The following is an 18,172-nucleotide window of genomic DNA, read 5'->3' as shown; positions in this document are numbered from 1 at the left end:
TCATTTTACAAGTTTCCTTTTACATCATGCATGTGATTATCAAATGCATGTTAAACAGATATGCATGCTGAAACTTGTGGGAGATCTTTGAGAGATATTTTGCCGTGTTCTCCACTTTCTTCATTCTATATCTTTGTTACAATGTATGTGTTTAGAATTGACCACTCTCATGTACATGAAGGGTTCATGGATTGTGCGTCAGAGTGTCGGAAGTACCCCTTGCCTACTGGGGAAGGCAGTTGACTGCAACTACATCCGTGGTCCCAAGTATTTGGAAGTAAAGACTTATGCCCCTTCTCTTTTCAGTTATTTAACATATAGCGACACAATGTGCTGTACATGTATCATACAGGTAAGGAGTTGTAGTCTCGGATTTAATCATGTGCTGTTTATGTTCTGTAGATTGATGTTGATATTGGTTCTTCCACTGTGGCAAATGGAGTTTTGGGGCTTGTGATTGGTGTAATAACGAGCCTAGTAGTTGACATGGCTTTTCTTGTACAGGTATGTGAGTAGACCTTCACCTGCTAGATTTTGTCGCTTTGAATCTGGACAGTTTGTTGAACTCTGTCAAAGAACGTGCGGGTCCAACTATCTTGGAATGTGTGAATAAGTTTGAGTTATGTAGGTACAAGTATATAATACTTCCTCCATCTCATTTTATATGACACCATTATTATTTGGAGAAGTCAAAAACAGATTTTTTATTACTAGGATTTTTGAATACTTCTTAAATACAGTTATAAAACATTGCGACTTGTGGTGCTTTTCAGTAGTTGAATATGTATAAAATTCATTTAGAATATTAAGGTTTGATGACCTAATAGAACCAGATTCAGATGACTTATATTATTCCTCATACTTCTAGATCTATCATTCTGATGGACAAGAGTGGGTTGCTCTAGTGGTAAGCACCCTCCACTTCCAACCAAGAGGTTGTGAGTTCGAGTCACCCCAAGAGCAAGGTGGGGAGTTCTTGGAGGGAGGAAGCCGAGGGTCTATCGGAAACAGCCTCTCTACCCTAGGGTAGGGGTAAGGTCTGCGTACACACTACCCTCCCCAGACCCCCCACTAGTGGGATTATACTGGGTTGTTGTTGTTGTTCTAGATCTATCATTCGTTTGGGGAGGAGAGAGTGACAAAATGAATTAATGAAGTTAGTCTAATACATATAACTTGATACATTCAGCTGTTTTATGTATAGACTTGTAAGTTTGCACTACTAGACGGGAAAAAAGGAAGATGGATTGTAGGAGATATCCCAGAGTACTCCTTTAGTTTTTCCTTACTATAAAATTCATCCCCACCAACCAACATGCAACCCAGCTGCCTAACTACAAAAAGAAGGTGAAAATTATGGATTGATGTATTTGGCGTCATGCAAATGTGTAATTCATTTTCCGTTTAAAACTTCCTTGCACTGTAATCCTTTTTGTGAGGTTATGTATGCCCAATCTGATGATATATTTGGCTATTTGTGTTAGGGCAACACCCCTGATGAGTTGCCGGAGCAACTTATAGGTGCCGTACGTGCGTCTCATATAGAACTCTCATCTGCTATTGTACCAAAGTTGGAGTCTGATACTTCAGAGTAGGTCAAATCATACCCATAGTTAACTTGTTGAAGAAATTGATTTTTGAAAGATATGTATACATAGATGTAGTTCTTTTCTATTTGTCATTCATTATGCTCTTCAAATTCGTTTCAGCTCAGAATGGAGCGAAGTCTTTTTATAGATGTCAACCTTATTAGGTTCAATTTTCTTAGCTCACTAATCAGAAAGAGCAGTGAATATATTGTCTTATTTCCAGGTGCTGATCCGGAATAAATAACAAGAAGTTTATTTGATAGTTTCTTCAAACTGAATTCTGTCTGTACATATATGTGAATTATACTTAGATTTTGTTGTCTGGAATTTTCCAGTTTAAATCACGTCATAGAGGTTGTTTTTCTCATGTAGTTTGCCGAACAAATTGGAAACAAATCATTTGCTTTTTTCTTTTCCCCCCTTTGGTAAAAGGAAATAGGGAAGTTCACAAGAGTGGTTCTGATAGAATGTTCTTGTGCCTTGTCCTCTTTTAGTTTTGTTTTCCCAAATTCGCCATCTTGAAATTTTATGAAGTTATCTATCTACCGTGCTGGCAACCTAGTTCACATTTGGAGCTAATGCCCGTTTTAATTCGGTTTTGGAATTGGCTTAAAAGATATAACTTTAGATTTCGTCTTGGGAAACAATTGAACAAGCTCGGATTTTTTTTTGAAAGACGGTTTCGGAAAAACTTTTGGTATGAATTTGGGTTATAAATTGCAGAAGATATATCGTTGAAGCTCTAAATCATTGTATATATCTTCGTATGTTTGAAAACTACGACGAACATTAATACTACAAATTTTATTTATGCATAGTTTGAAAGCGAAAGAAGAGGGGTTGCGTACAATTTTATGACTATTCCTGTGACGAAATAAATTCCTCGTGCTTTGTGTTCTTCCAAGATACAACATTAGTTTACGTTCAATTAAAGTACAGATATTAGTTTACTTCCAATTAAAATACAATACCCTAGAAGTTAAATGTGAGGCTTGTCTAAATTGCGTCAAAATGCACAACAATAAATGCACGCCCTAGTTTTCATAAAATAATTATTGAGAATCCTCATACCTATAATTTGAGTTTCTGCATTGTATTGACTATCACCAGGAGCTTGGAGAAAACTTAGAATTGTGTGACATTATGAAACGTTTAAGCTAGTAGAGATGGTATTTTTCTTTATTAATTTCGCTCTTCAACAAAACCAATCACGTGCGAGTTTGATCTTTCCTTGCATTTAAGAGAAATTGTTAATTTATCTTCCCTTTATGTTATTATGTTGAAGAATATGAGCCTTCAACTCAAAACCTTAAAACACCTTTATATGCCCTCTTCTAACCATTAAGTGACAACTATGTAACTCGAACATATATTTCCTTAACTATGTTACAATTTCAGCCTACCTTGAAACTGTAATGTGTTCGGCCAAGCTCCTCAAAACACATTTTCAACACAAAGTACTTATAGTTTTCAATTTATGTGACTTATCTTACGTTTATAATATACTTAAATTTGAGATGCTTTTTTTCTTTTGTCTGGTATGCTCGTTGAGAACCCTTACTTATTTTTTTTCTTCTTCGGTTAAATAACATGATCCAAGGTTTCTCTTTGTTCCATGTAAACCAAATTAATGCATTATACAGTCCTTTTCAAATTATTTTGCCTCATAGTTTTTTTTAAAGAAATTAGAGAAATCCTAGTGTCAAAAACAAAGTTAGAAATAAGAAAGTAACTTTAATATTTTCATTAGATTTAACTTATTTTGATTTTCCATCCCCGGATTTTCAGACCCGTTTTGAGACTAGACTAATTTAGATTTGTGTCAATTGGGACTTTTCCCCTTACATGAAACCCAATTGATCTGTTGACTGAATTTGTTGACTTTCAGTCAACTCTTATTTCACACAAAAACCCTTCTCCTCCCTTGTATTAAAACCTCAAGCAAATTTCGATACACCTCTAAATTTCATTCTTTTTTCCTTCCCTCCAAGCGCGCGCGCGGGGATAATCCATTTTTGTGTGTCGCAAAATTAGTTATGGAGGGAGGTCAACAATACAATCCTCGAACAGTGGAAGAAGTATTTAGAGATTTTAAGGGTCGAAGAGCTGCACTTATTAAAGCTCTTACCGCCGGTAACCACTCTCTCCAATTTCACAACTTTTAACCCATTTATATTTTAGCCCTTTTATTTCGTTTTATTTTGTGATTTCTTTTGTGTGGTACTGCACCAATTTTTGTTGTCTCATGCAAATATATGGCTTTAAATTAATGTTTTCTTCTGTGGGTTGTTGCAGATGTTGAAGAATTTTATCAACAATGTGACCCAGGTACAGTATTGTCTTTTTATTTTCAGAATGTGTGTCATTTATTACTATATATTTTTCAAACATAATTGTACAGAAGTCTTGCTTCCAGTACCTGTATGGATGCTGGCTGTGCTCCTGGTGCAATTTTTCCAATGATTTGGCTATTAGTTTGTATATTCATGTTCCCATTTCATTTTGTAATTATTACATGTTTTTTATTTTATTTTATGAAACCTTTTAAGAGCTTTCAATTTCCTTTTTTTTTAAAAAGGAGAAAAAAAAAACTTTTTTAGTACAAATTTGCTATGTAATTTTCTGTCCCTTTACAATAAATTATGCGCAGTGGCTTCACATATTAAAAAAAATGTTTCTTTATATTGAAATCTGAGAGTATTGAGATAAATAATTGCAAATGGGAATCCAAGCTATGTTAAAAGTTTGCGAAACTTTTCATCTCATTCTTGACAAGATCGCCTTTCTTCGTGTTCAATTCCTTCTTATTTTGAGTTATAGAAAGTGGAGCTGGAGTTATGTTGAGAGAAATATATACTTGCAGACAGAGGTGGACCCAGGATTTGAGCACTACGGGGCACCACCGTATGCTAATCACTAGCGATAAAATTCGGCGTGCAACTCTTTGAAAATTTAACGATTATGATAACTTATCATCCAAGTATTATTAAAAAAAAAGTTCTGAAGAAAAAAAAGGAACCGAACAAATATATATATATATAGAGAGAGAGAGAGGGAGAGAGGGAGAGAGAAAGAGAGATTTCTTCGCAAAATGGGTGTTATGGGAAGAAAAGGAATAAAATTAATTAAGTTGACTATTGTGTATTAGTACTAAACTATAAATAAATTCAAAAAAAAAGATAAAAGTAAAAAATAAAGCAATTTGCTATTAAATATAAATTACATTGTATTCAAAGAACTAAAATATTAATTAAGTTGACTATTATATATTAGTACTAAATTATAATTGAATTCAAAAAAAAGAGATAAAAGTAAAAGATAAATCAATTTGCTATTAAATATAAATTACATTATACTCAAAGAATAAAAATAGAAAGGAGGAGGAAAAAGTTGAACGTGGGTTTCGAACTTGCGTCACCAGCAAAGTTGGGAATTTAAGTGCTCAAAGCAACCAGTTCGCCCATCTACTTCTTTGTTTCTGGGGGCACACTTAAAACATTTAAGGGGTCCCATATAAATGTACATATATATATTATACTATATACAGGCTTTTTGCCGAGGCTAACGGGGTCACGTGACCCCTCAACCCTTAACGTAGGTCCGCCTCTGCTTGCAGACTAAATGCACCAAAAGTCAGCTAGAGTCAAGTTGTTTTTAAGTTTGATCCTTGTTGTTTACGTTTTCACTCACAACACATGTTTAGAAAATTTGCATAGCATGAATAATTCTTGCTAAACTTGAGTTAAATTTTTTAATGGACTTCGCAAATTTTGACAAAGCACTCCTCCAATGAGAAAAGAAGCTGATCAAGATTTCCTTCTTCAGTTTCTTCCAATATCTTCATATGCCTTGAGTTACACTCTTGTGGTTTCTACATAACCCAGTCAGAAGCTGAAACTATTTCTTTATTCTCATTTACTTGCAGAGAAGGAAAACCTTTGCCTTTATGGATTTCCAAGTGAACAGTGGGAAGTCAATTTACCAGCTGAAGAAGTGCCACCGGAGCTTCCCGAGCCTGCTCTGGGAATAAACTTTGCCCGAGATGGCATGCAAGAGAAGGACTGGCTCTCCTTGGTTGCTGTGCATAGTGATGCATGGTTACTTTCCGTTGCATTTTATTTTGGTGCTAGATTTGGGTTTGATAGAGCTGATAGGTATGTTTTCTGTTTTCATTCTTTCAAAATCTCTTTAGCCCAAATGAAATCTTTGTCTTTCCTAAATGCTGTTGCAACTTGGATCCTGAGCAAAGTTTATAAAGTTATGAATTAAAAGGTGACTTTTCTACATTAATTGCTAATGTACTTTCTTGCCTTGTGATATATCTCTACTGATTCATCTGTTATGATGTATGGCAGTGTAGCATCGATAAAGGAATAATTAGAATGTGGCATGTAACATGTGTTATTTACCTTTATCTTGTAGCTAGTTCCTTTCCTATGTCTTTTCTCTACTGTTTCATCATATGATGTAGTTAAACATATGCAGTTTATTACGTTTTCATAATTGTGTGTCTAAGTCTTAGGCAGATGTGAAAAATCACCTAGCGTCTTTTGTCTCCGTTGGGATTTGAACCCCAGTCTCAAAGTTTTTCGCCTACTTCAGTGACCACCAGGCCACACCTTTGGGTGCGATACAACTTATTGTTTTTATTGAGCAAAATTCAGATTAGGATCCTGCTCTGTTTTTCAGCTTTATGGTGTAGGATGTTGGCACGCTCCAGTCATTTCTTGTTATTACTTATTATTATAAATATTATTGACCTCTCGTCCTCCTACTCCTGGTAGTTCTTTCTGCTTTGTTTTATGATGACTGTACTGCCATTATTTTTCTGCTTCTCCGGATTCACTTCATTCTTCTTCATCTCCTCCTCTCCTCCTCTTTGTCGTCGTTGTGGTGGTTGGTACCTTTGCTTCTCTCTTTTGCTCTCTCTTGCTGTCAACATTTCTTTTTTCCCCTTTTTCTTTTGCTTTATTCCATTTTCTACTGTTAAATTTTTTATTTAACTGATTGTTTCAAAAGTAAAAAAATGATTTGCAAATAGGAAATTGAACAGAACAAGTCAATTCTTTTTTCTTGCTATGGTGAAAATCAGTTTGTGGCTACAACTACCTTTTGATTGCCATGTTGAAATAGTATCTAATGATGTTTAATTTGAGTTGTTTGGATAAGTTTTACATTATATATTGGATGCTGAACTTACTTTTGCTAATTGCATTTTGATGTAATAAATACTAAATTCGTATATGTTAGGAAATTTTTGTTTCACTAAGTTTTGCGCTTTACTTCATGCTTAAAGAATCGGGATCCTTGTTGCTTTACCCCACTCCCCCACCTGGGCTTTTCTCTTTTCAATGCGCTGATCGAGTACTAGAAGTAATTGCCCCACGGTTGGAGTTGACCAAATAAATGCTCCCCAAGTAACTTCTTCTGATGACCGGCCACTAACAGTACCAACTGTGCTAAGCTAAAAAGTAATATATGTTGGGAGTGTGAATATGTCCAAATCGGCAATTCTTACATCTTTTGTTTTGACAATAACAGTGAAATTATAATCTAGCAATGCAGTATAGGTTGAGTCCAAAGCTTGAAAACTATAACATTTTCAATATCTCGGGGGTGGCCCCACAAGTCCAATGAAGGGATAATAGTTGATTTAAGTGGAGTTAGAGTGTTGATCTTGTTTCCTTAGTTGATACACTAGATAAAGTTTGTCATTTGCTTGGCATTTGTTCTGATAAGAAAGTGCCAGCCTTTTTCCTCTCTTTTGCATAACGTTTGGGTATTTACTCTGAGCTAGTTGTTGTTTTATTTTGAAACACTAAAGTATTTTCTGGGAATCTAAAAGAATTGGGGACAAAGAAGAAAGTTCTGGAATGGAAGGGCAACCTGAGCTAGAGTAACACTCTTGTTGATACATGCTTTACTCAATAGCAGACTGTCGTACCTTTTTTCAGCTTTGACATGTTCTCTAATTAGCTCTTTTTATCTTGAGTTTCAGGAGAAGATTGTTCAATATGATGAATGATCTCCCTACAATTTTTGAGATTGTATCTGGGACAGCCAAGAAACAATCAAAAGAAAAGTCATCTGTGTCAAATCACAGCAGCACCAAGTCTAAGTCAAACTCAAAGGTAGTGATCAATGGTACCTTTGTTCCATGTTCCCTTCATCTTGACAGATGGAAGTTTTGCCTTTCTAATTTGTTTTTGGATTGAATGCCTTAGCTGAAAATATTCTTTATAAGTTCGTTGTTATGAGGTGATTACAAAACTCTGTATTTTCTAGCATTAATATTTTGATATTTTGGCCTTTTAGGTTCTTCGGTAACAGGGTGTTAAGTTAGTTCTATTACATCCGGCTGATTTAGGCAGCACTTCTTCTGTTTCAAATGGTTATATTTAGATTCTAGGCTTCTTAGATTTTTGAATCATGCGGTGTGAATCTCTTCGGCATGTGTACCTCTCAGTTAAGCATTGTACCCTTTGCTATCTGATACCTTAGTTTTTCTTTTATGAAATAGCAAATGCTTCAAGTTTTAGTCCAATACCTGATATTAATAACTACAAATTTCCTTTTCGGTCTTTGAGATGTTGGTGGACGTTATTCTGAATTAACTGCACTTCCTCCAAATATGTATAGGTTTGTTCTAACTCGGATCTCATTGGTAGATAGGCTGCTTATGTGTTTATTTGTTTTTCAACCGAAACTGAAGGAAGGTTACATAGACTAACCTGCACACCATTCTCCTTCAGACTAAATAGATAAGCCATCTGTCTAGGAAACCTGAACAGCCTGTTTGAAATATACAGAAAATTTGACAGCTCACTGACTCCTTAAGTTGAGGTATTTTGCACTTGTTAGCTTTTTATGTCTATAGAGATGTTATTCTGTAAAAACAAAAAAAGCTGTAAGTGGAATTACTGTTTCATGTGCCAATTTTAACCTTATTCAATCTGATCATAGGTGACACAACGTGGATCTGAATCCCAAGCCAAGTATTCAAGACCACAACCAAAAGATGAGGATGAAGATGGTTTGGAAGATGACGAGCAAGGAGAAACACTATGTGGGGCTTGCGGTGAAAACTATGCATCTGACGAATTCTGGATCTGCTGTGACATATGTGAGATATGGTTCCATGGGAAGTGTGTTAAAATCACTCCTGCTAGGGCAGAGCATATCAAGCAGTACAAGTGCCCATCTTGCAGCAGCAACAAGAGAGCACGTCCTTGATTGCACTTTCTTTATTGGGTCACACTTCGTGGACTTGGGAATTGTTAGCTAGATCTTTGTCCAGTATGAGAAATGGAGTTTTTTCGAGAGGCTCTTGAATGTCAGATTTGTTTCTAGGTTGTCAGTCGAGTTTCAAGTATGTAGTTGTCTAGTTTGAGTTATGTAGTCCGGCGTGCTGTTTATTATTAGGTTGCACATCTGAATTGTTCTGTAGGTTTAAAGTTATGGTATCAAAACTGTTCAGTGTGTATGCTATTAACGGAAGCTGTTTTTTCTCAGCGATATGGCAAGGATACATTGCTCTTCAAAATCTTGTTTCATGACCTTTTCTTTTCCTGCTGATTAAGCTTTCCCTGCATGAAATGGATGAGAATGGCCTATGTTTCATGTTTTATGTGTTCTGGTGACTGAGGTTACCAACACCATTCTTGAGCATTGGCTGCCTATCCCTTTATTCAGAGACGTGTTTTAAAATGTAGTATGAGGCTATTTTATTTCTATACAAATTTTATAATTTTCAACAATAATAATTCATTGAATTGTTCCACTTATCTCCTTTCAATTGCTCCTACTATATTAGTAGTATTTTCCTTGCATATCGCTAATTGAATTGTTAGTACTATATAATATGTTGTAGTATTCGATCAAATAGCATCACATAAAATAAAACATTGGAAGTAAACTGAATAGAAGCAGCCTGTAACGATGAAAAATATCTTTGAAATTATGCACCCATACAGGAAAGCAACTTAAGTATTTCCCTATTAAATTAATCTCAGTAATAAGTCTAGATCTCCTTATTTGATTAAACTGTTGCCTATATTTTATGGATATTTCACAGATAAAGTTATCTTCCGAAGATTGAATTAATTAATTTAACCAGTCCTTTGTCTAATCTTTGGATATTCAGAAAAGTTGATTATTGAACTAAGGCAACTAACTTGTCACATTCACTAGTAACTACGCTGTATTTCAAAGAGCAAAAAAATCAAAATAGCTTTTAATACATGAGCTTAAGATTATTTTAGTTCCTGATATATACTCTTGAACACAAGTAATTCTTAATGTTTGCAAAATGTAGACATAATTAATTCACAACCCTAAACCTAACGGGAGACAAAAATTTAGAAGTCAAAAAGACATTAAGGCTTTTTTTTTTTTCTTTTCCAAATTAGGTACTCTTCTGTCCCAATTTACATGACAAACTTTGACTTAACACGAAGTTAAAAAAAATTAAAACTTATAATTTTAAATATGTAATAGTATTGTGACTATAAAAGTATGTCAAAGGTATACTCTTTTTTAAATGGATCCAAAAAAAAAAGTGTCACATGAAATGAAACACAAAATTATTTAATATAATCTCACTCTGATCATTTAGACTTTTCTTCTTTTTTTCTTCTTCCACATTTCATAGGTGCAACGGAAAGAGTCCGGAACCAAAGTATTGTGTTTTTGGACTCTAGAGACCAAAATAGGTGCAAAAAAGAGTTGAGAACCATTTTATATATAGTGCATGTTTTACATGCGCTATACGTTAACGATCAGTTATCCCGTTAACGTATAGCGCATGTAATACATGCGTTATACTTCATATTATGACTGCCATGATGATTAACAATGTAACGCATGTAATAAATACTCTTTGTGTACATCACATATATTACATGTGCTATATGGGTATTTCACGTGCCTAAGGAATTTATAGTTGCTTACTTAAGGCCGAATATTCATTCTTGAAAAAATTATTCTTGAGTGAATTTGAACTAACTTGCCTTTGTTCTTCAGCATCCTTTATACATCCCTTCATCTTCATCAATATATATACAATGTTCTCTTTAAATCTTGCTACGATGTTTGATGCGAAAAATTAGAGTTGCATTATATTGGGGCGGTGAGACTGTGGTGGAGAATAACTCGGTGCGCTATAATTGTTCTATATAGTGTATTGTTAAGGTGCCACTCACATTGGAGTACCGCAAATTGCTATCTCTGATTTGTAAAAAAATGAGTGTGAGTAACCGTTCGGTTAATTTTAAGGTAACCGGAAGATATCCGTATCGCTTACTCCACAAGGTGTGACTTGTTATGCCGAGCTTAACGTCGATGACGAGGATACTCTGCAAAATATTTTGAGGACTTCGGATGAACACAGGGATGTTCTTGTGTTAAGTATGCTGGAAATGTACGTAAAGTCCGAAGACATCAGCAATACTGATGTTCCGCAAACTACAACTAACACTCAACCATCTGGTGGTATTTTCGGATGGTTTATTAGGTTCCGTATGAAAGAGTCCGGCCAGATCTAAACTTATCTGCACGAGTTAACAAGGAGCGAGGACACAATTTCTCGCCAATGCAGCATCATGGAGGGTCGCCAAGTTTACAGAATTCACAGGCAACCCTGACCACGCGAGCCACCCTAATTTTCTAGCCAATGATTTTTTCAAGAATGAGCGTATGACCTTAAGTAAACAACAATAAATTCTTTAGGCATGTGAAATGCCCATATAACACGCATGTAATATATGCGTTGTACACATAGCGTATTTACTATATGCGTTATACAGTTAATCATCATATCAGTCGTAATAAGCAGTATAGATGTATTAGATGCGTTATACCTTAATGAGGTAACTGACCGTGTGAACGTAGAGCACATATAAAACATGTGCTATATAAAAAATAATTCTCTAACTCCTTTTTACACCTATTTTAGTCTATTGAGTCCAAAAACACAATACTTTGGTTTCGAACTCAGAAGGAAAGGGTAGATATAAAGAGCCAGCCACCTACTAGTGGCCAAACTTCTGACCAACAGTTGCTGTCTGTTCAGGAAAGACAAGGACAATCACACTTTACTGCATTCTGCTGATGCATTTTAAAACGACTCTCTGAATTCTCAATGATATTACTCCACTATATATGTAATTGCACTCCTCAGCAACAATGTGATAATATTAAGAATCTTTAAAGATATGTAATCTGCAGTTTTTACAACTTACAACACTTATTAGTATCATTTCTTAATTTTTTACTAATAAATAATTCAAGCACTTTATGAGATGATAAAAAGACGGGGCTTATTTAACGATTACCCCACCAGGCCACCACAACACTTTTTCAAGCTTTCAACCCTAGAGATTATGATTTTGTATGTACCGCAATTGGGAATCTAGGAGATTTTATTTCTATAAGTCAGAAGGATGTCTACTTTACTTACCTCCTTTTGCTTGCTTAACTAAGAAAAGAAAATAAATACAAAAGGATGTATGCCAAATCCACTTTGACATAAAATGGGATAGAAAATGGTCATGGTATTGGGTCCCAAAACAAGGACAGTTACACCAAGTCACCAACGACCACTTCTTATTATCCGAATTTGCATCAAATTAATCCAAAAAAAAATCATTTCCAAGACTCAAATCCTGAGCAATTTTTTTTGTTATATTGGTAAAAAGGGGGGGACAATGGCAAAAAGTGCAAGCTTTTTATACAGTCAAAAGAAAAGGAAAATAGCAAGACAAGAAATGTCCTGCAAATTTCAAAGTACAGTTTCTGAAGAGTAGAGTTTAGCATCAAGCAGCGTGAGGCCAATCCTCAATTTCCTGATATTCAAGAAATTTACAATCACAAAAAGCTTACACTAAAGAAGCTTCAATCTTTCTAGATTGAAACATCTTTTAATATATAGGATAGGAGTAGGACAAGAGACAACATGAAATGCAAAATAATATTAACTAAATATTGCTACATTTTTTCTACAAAATCTACAGAGTGTTAATATACAATTTAGTCAAAAGATAAGAAAAAAGAAAGCTGCAAAAGGATTGAACATATATGTCCCCTTTCCCTCTTTAGTATCTTTACTGTTTGTATGCAAGATTTCATCAAACAAAGCTCTCTTGATTCTTGGTGGATAACCTTTTGAGGAACTCATAAGTAGTGATCATAGTTATTGCAGACATAGACATTGATGTCCATCTTGGACCTAATCCTCTATAAGAAGCACCTAATCCACCTTCCTTCACTAAATTCCTCACTGTCTGTAAAATTGTTGGTCTTCTCCTACTGTTACTACTACTACAACACCATTCTTGATCATCTAATACTTGCAATCTTGTCTTCACAGTGTCAAGTGGCATTGTCACTAATGCAGATATTCCACTAGCCAATGCTGCACTCAACCCTTGAACTGCCACCATTGCCTTCCCATTTGGCGTATAACCACACTCATCGTCTTTTTTGCAAAAATAGCCGCCAATTGAACTCCATATCACTCTATGAGCAATAGAGTATGAACCCCACCAAACTGCATTTGAAGGTGCATAAGTCAGTATTGAAATACCAAATCCTCTATACAATCCCCTCAAACCATCACTACAAATTATCTTTCTACACGCGTCGATCCCACCATTATAATACTTCAATCCAACAACACCACAGCTAGAATTTCCACTTCCTTGGACCATTAATCTCTGACTCACAACATCAACTGGGGTCCACACCAATTGGGCAGCCAATGCAGCGCTAAGACCAGCAGCCGCATTGGCAATGGCCGAGGAAGATGCCTCGGCCAATCCCAACTTATTAGTAACAGTTCCAACATTGCTTTTGGTCATTTCGAGCGCGCCCATATAAAGGGCACGCGCAGGAATAGTCCCCGTGAGGGAAGTACCAAATCCTCTGTAAAATCCTCTGTACCCTTCACTCCTCAACATGGATACTGCCATATTTAGACATGGAATTTGCTTACTCATAACTTGCTGCCGCGTTTTCAACACTACAATCGGATACAGTGTGACCGAGACACCAGAAAATAGCGCAGCCCCTAAGAAAAAAAACTTAGATTTATCAAGCATTTCCCAATTTATATCTGCAGGAAGTTGGATTTTTGAAGTGGATTCATTCTCTGCCATACTCACGCTCATTTTCACCACTTTTCAAATTCGCTATATTAAAACGCCTCAAACTACAATTCAATCCCAAACAAGTTGAGGCCTGAATCCTCAAGCCAATAGTATCCAAAATAAAAATAATAAGGAAAAGTACTAAAACTTCATTATACTTTCTACTAACATATAAATCTCTGACTACAATGCATCAAACCAAATTAGTTAAATTCTATACTCTATATATTTTCCTAAAAATTAGCAACTCCCTTCAAATTAAATATTCTAAACTCACTTAGTATCTAAATAATATCTACTAGAAAGAATGGAATATAAAGAAAAGATAAAAGAGGAAAAAGGAGGAGAAAAACAGAAAGTAAAACCAACCCTAGTAGTACTAACTGCTGGAGTTCTCAATCAGATCAATAAACGCTGCACATAAAAAGTTACAACGTATACCTATATCTAATACTAGTAATTATATATGTGTAAATTGCTTTTGTGGAGGCTGATTTGAGAGCTAAAATGAATCAGCATAGAAGGATGTAGCATCTCCTATTATTTCTGAGGGAGAGAGAGAGAGTTTTGAGAAGTGAGAAAGCTTTGATCTTTTTATTTATAGTGACTAGTGTAACAGCGAAGAGGCGGCTGAACACCGTAGAAATGAAGAAAGGGTTGTGGATTTGAAGCCGAGGGTTTGTGTATGTGGACACGTGTCAGTCAACATATGAGATCATGTTATGTGTTTAGTACAAAATTTAAGAAAGCAAGAACACATTCATATTTTCTGGTGCTATACTAAATATTTATGTCCCTCAGAAATCAGAATATAATGAAAAACTAACGAAATATAGAAAGTGAATTCTTTTCGACCATAACTATATTATGTATATAAATTAAAACGATGGGAATAATATATACTATAACTCTATTGATGGTATATTGTGTACTAACAATAGTCTGTTGTTTAGGAAGTTATTTATTCATATTTGTTTTACATACTGAGATTAGATTCTTAAATAATTTAATAATATAACAACAACAACAACAACAACGACAACCCAGTAAAATTCTACTAATGGGGTATGGGGAGGGTAGTGTGTACGCAGACCTTACCCCTACCCCGAAAGAGTAGAGAGGTTGTTTCTGAAAGACCCCCGGCTCAAAAAAACAAAAAGACAAAAAGACAAAAAGGGAGACAATATTAGTATCACAACAACAATCATAGGATAAATAGGAACACCATGAAATCCAGAAAAAAGATGCAAAGCAAAGGGAGACAATATTAGTAAATATTAGTATCACCACAACAGTCATAAGAAAAATAAGAATACCATGAAATCTAGAAGAAAGATAAAAAGCCAAATAATATAACACTTCTTTATAATTATTTATTCATAATTGTTTTACAGAATACTATTTGGTATTAGATTCTTAAATAGTTTATAATTATAAAAGTTGATTTGTGCATGAACTGACAAGGATATATATGATTTCAACCAGTTAGAAGAAGGGGTGCAGATTTGATGGCATGCTGATTACATAAACTGTGGGTAAACAGGTGGCTAGCAACAGTGGGCTCATCACTTTTGGCGTTGGCAGCCATTTATTTTTTCATACCTCCTTGTGAATTTAAGGTATTATATTTCTTTTTTGAAAGAATTTCTTTAACTTGTCGAGAGTGTCAAATGGACGGATTAAGTATATTTTTCGCAAATAGTTAATCAAATTAATAAACAAACTGGATCATAATTCGCAAAATATTTGTTTGGTTCATGGATGGATCAATTGAAACTAAACAATATGCATATAACTCAATCCTCCCAACTAATAGTCATTTTTCATTCTTTGTTTGTTCTTTTATAATTTATTTAATCACCAAGTTAAACTAATAAAACTTTTTTTTAAAAATTTGTTATGACATTATCAGACGGATCAAACAAAAGAAAAGCTTATTATTCTATGTTTTGATCTGCTTTTTATATGCTAATTTTGGGTTATATGCCGGGGTGGACCAAACTTTTTTAGATGAGTTAACTTAGTTTAGGATTCTAATTCTTTTAAGTTAATGAGTTTTAAATAAATAATTTATGCATATTTAATGAATTTCTTAAAACAAATATAGAGTTTGGATCAAAGGTAAAATAATCCGGCAATGGATATGTGTTTTGCCCAAATCGTCCATGTCTAAACGGACATAATGACTAATATTTTCATGAGCTAAATGTGACCACTCGTGATCGCATCCTTCTTAATTCGCTTGATGAACATCAAAGAGCTTCTTGGACTAATTTAGAATCGGGAAAAACAAGAAGAAGACAAACCAAATTCAGTTGAGCAAAATCAGAAATAAAAATCAGCTTAAACTTGTCACGACCCGAAATTCCTACATTTGGAATCGTGATGGCGCCTAACATTTCAGTTGCTAGGCAAGCCAACGTTAGAATAATATTAGTCATTTTAAAATAATTTTAAATTAATTAATAACAAAGAAACCAATGCGAAAATAAAGTCTGAAATAAAGTGAATAATCTGTAATAATAGCGATGTCTAAATACCATCCCAGAACTGGTGTCACAAGTGCACAAGGTACTAGAATAATACAAATAAAGGTCTGAATAAAAATGAAGCTGTCTAAAAAGAAGTACATACCTACGATAAAGTAGAAGGGGACTTCAGAACTACGAACGCCATGCAACTATACCTCAAGTCTCCTGCAAATAGCTGAATCCGAGCAGATCTATTGTACGCCGCTAGGACCAACTTCGGTATCTGCACAAGAAGTGCAGAGTGTAGTATGAGTACAACTGACCCCATGTACCCAGTAAGTGCCGAGCCTAACCTCGACGAAGTGGTGACGAGACTAAGACAGGTCACTTACATTAACTTGTACGCAATAATAATAATAACAACAACAATAGTAGAAATAAAACAGGTAACTCAATTCAACAGTTGAAGCTAACTCGGTAGTCATAACCAATTATTATTTCAATCAGTTTCCGTTGCGGCGTGCAACCCGATCCCACAATATATTAATTTTCATTTAATCCTGTTGCGGTGTGCAACTCGATCCTCAATATATCTTTCCAATCAATTCTTTTGCGGCGTGCAACCCGCTCCTCCAATATATTCATTTCAATCAATTCTGTTGCGGCGTGCAACCCGCTCCTCCAATATATTAACTTTCATTTTCTGTTGCGGTGTGCAACTCGCTCCTCCAATAATATAATTTAACAATTATTATAAAAGAAATTACTCCAATAAATACAAAAATTAATATTAAATTATAAGACAACAAGCATACAATAATTATGATTTATTTAGAAATAAGTGATGACAAGTAGCAATTAATTATTAAAATTAAGGAGGAAATAAGCATATTAATAATTAGTATGCTAAATGTCAAGTAGCAATTAAGTCACATAAATCAAATAAGCATGTAGCAATTATAGCATGGATTCAAGGCATGATATTGAGCAAGGAATATGAGAGAAATAATTAATTTAATAATTAATTCATGATTTAAAACAATTATTAATTTCAAATAATTATGCAAACAATTAATTTGACGACGTATAGATACTCGTCACCTCGCCTATACATCGTTCACATGAATTTCACATAATAAATAATTCAAGGGTTCTATTCCCTCAAGTCAAGGTTAACCACGACACTTACCTCGCTTCGCAACCAATTTCAAGATTCTAATAAACCTTTGCCTCACGAATTCGTGTCCGAAAGCTTCAAATCTAGTCACAAACAATTCAATATACTCAACACGAATATTAGGAATTAATTCCATATGAATTTATTAATTTTTCGGATTAAAAACCGAAATTCATTTTAAAAATCGACAGTGGGACCTACATTTCGAATGTCGAAAAACTAACAAAATCCAAACACCCGTTCAGATATGATTTCAACCATACAAAAATTATCGAATTCCGACATCGGATTGACCTTCAAATCTTCATTTTACATTTTTGGAAGATTTTATAAAAATCTGATTTTTCTTCTATAAATTCACGGATTCATGATGTAAATGAGTATGGAATCATGAAAAATAATCAATATAGGATAAGAAACACTTATTCTAAAATTTTCCAGTGAAAATCGCCCAAAAATCGACTTACCCGAGCTCAAAACCGTGAATAATGAAAAATGGGACGAAATCCCATTTCGAGAACTTAAGTCCTGCTATCCAGGGATTTCCTCTTCGCGAACGCGACAGGTATCTCGCGTTGCGAAGCACATTTTGTGCTGCCCCAGATTTCTGCTTCACAAATGCTAGCCTGGTCTTGCGAACGCGAAGACCAATTTCACCCCAGGCCGGCTTTTCCCTTCGCGAACGCGAAGCTTTGCCTTCGACCCTTCGCGAACGCAAGGCCTCGATCGCGAACGCAAAACTTTGTCCTTAACTCTTCGCGAACGCGTGCCCCCGGTCGCGAACGCGGATCA

General features: G+C 35.0%; 3 protein-coding genes across 8 annotated transcripts in view; 2 read left to right on the top strand and 1 right to left on the bottom strand.

Annotated features, from left to right (window-relative positions):
* The window catches only part of LOC104097099 (protein ENHANCED DISEASE RESISTANCE 2), a 31,714-nt gene extending 29,847 nt beyond the window's left edge, over positions 1-1,867 (top strand). For 2 of the 4 annotated variants that reach the window (XM_009603616.4, XM_009603615.4), the window contains 3 exons: positions 182-277; positions 403-504; positions 1,485-1,867. In XM_009603616.4, coding sequence (XP_009601911.1) covers positions 182-277; positions 403-504; positions 1,485-1,595 — 309 coding nt within the window. In that variant the 3' untranslated portion in view covers positions 1,596-1,867. Of the gene's footprint in view, positions 1-181; positions 353-402; positions 629-1,484 lie in introns of all 4 variants that reach the window. The other 2 variants (XR_004507218.2, XR_001969436.3) reach the window with 2 other exon arrangements.
* Positions 1,868-3,440: 1,573 nt separating this feature from the next.
* Positions 3,441-9,132, top strand: LOC104097098 (PHD finger protein ALFIN-LIKE 4-like). The gene is made up of 5 exons (XM_009603614.4): positions 3,441-3,722; positions 3,885-3,917; positions 5,515-5,743; positions 7,588-7,720; positions 8,553-9,132. The coding sequence occupies exons 1-5, from the start codon at positions 3,626-3,628 to the stop codon at positions 8,820-8,822; spliced, it is 762 nt and encodes a 253-aa protein (XP_009601909.1). The 5' UTR covers positions 3,441-3,625; the 3' UTR covers positions 8,823-9,132.
* Positions 9,133-12,536: 3,404 nt separating this feature from the next.
* LOC104097097 (uncharacterized) lies at positions 12,537-14,360 on the bottom strand. 3 transcript variants are annotated; one of them, XM_009603612.4, is made up of 2 exons: positions 14,102-14,359; positions 12,537-13,653 (listed from the first exon to the last, which is right to left on the bottom strand). In XM_009603612.4, the coding sequence occupies exon 2, from the start codon at positions 13,580-13,582 to the stop codon at positions 12,713-12,715; it is 870 nt and encodes a 289-aa protein (XP_009601907.1). In that variant the 5' UTR covers positions 13,583-13,653; positions 14,102-14,359; the 3' UTR covers positions 12,537-12,712. The 3 variants fall into 3 exon arrangements, with proteins under 3 accessions (XP_009601907.1, XP_009601908.1, XP_009601906.1); XM_009603613.4 differs by having other exon boundaries at positions 14,174-14,359; XM_009603611.4 differs by having other exon boundaries at positions 12,537-14,360.
* Positions 14,361-18,172: the final 3,812 nt, after the last annotated feature.

This window comes from Nicotiana tomentosiformis, chromosome 12 (assembly GCF_000390325.3).
Source record: "Nicotiana tomentosiformis chromosome 12, ASM39032v3, whole genome shotgun sequence".
In the NCBI taxonomy this organism is placed as follows: Eukaryota; Viridiplantae; Streptophyta; class Magnoliopsida; order Solanales; family Solanaceae; genus Nicotiana; species Nicotiana tomentosiformis.
Note: the sequence above shows the minus strand (reverse complement) of the source record. Positions and strands in the feature narration are given on the sequence as shown.

Coding starts and splice junctions, on each gene's coding strand:
- LOC104097097 (XM_009603611.4), bottom strand. CDS start 13,753: ATGAGCGTGAGTATGGCAGAGAATGAATCCACTTCAAAAATCCAACTT.
- LOC104097098 (XM_009603614.4), top strand. CDS start 3,626: ATGGAGGGAGGTCAACAATACAATCCTCGAACAGTGGAAGAAGTATTT. Junction 5,744..7,587: donor GGGTTTGATAGAGCTGATAG/GTATGTTTTCTG, acceptor CTTGAGTTTCAG/GAGAAGATTGTTCAATATGA. Junction 7,721..8,552: donor AGTCTAAGTCAAACTCAAAG/GTAGTGATCAAT, acceptor ATCTGATCATAG/GTGACACAACGTGGATCTGA.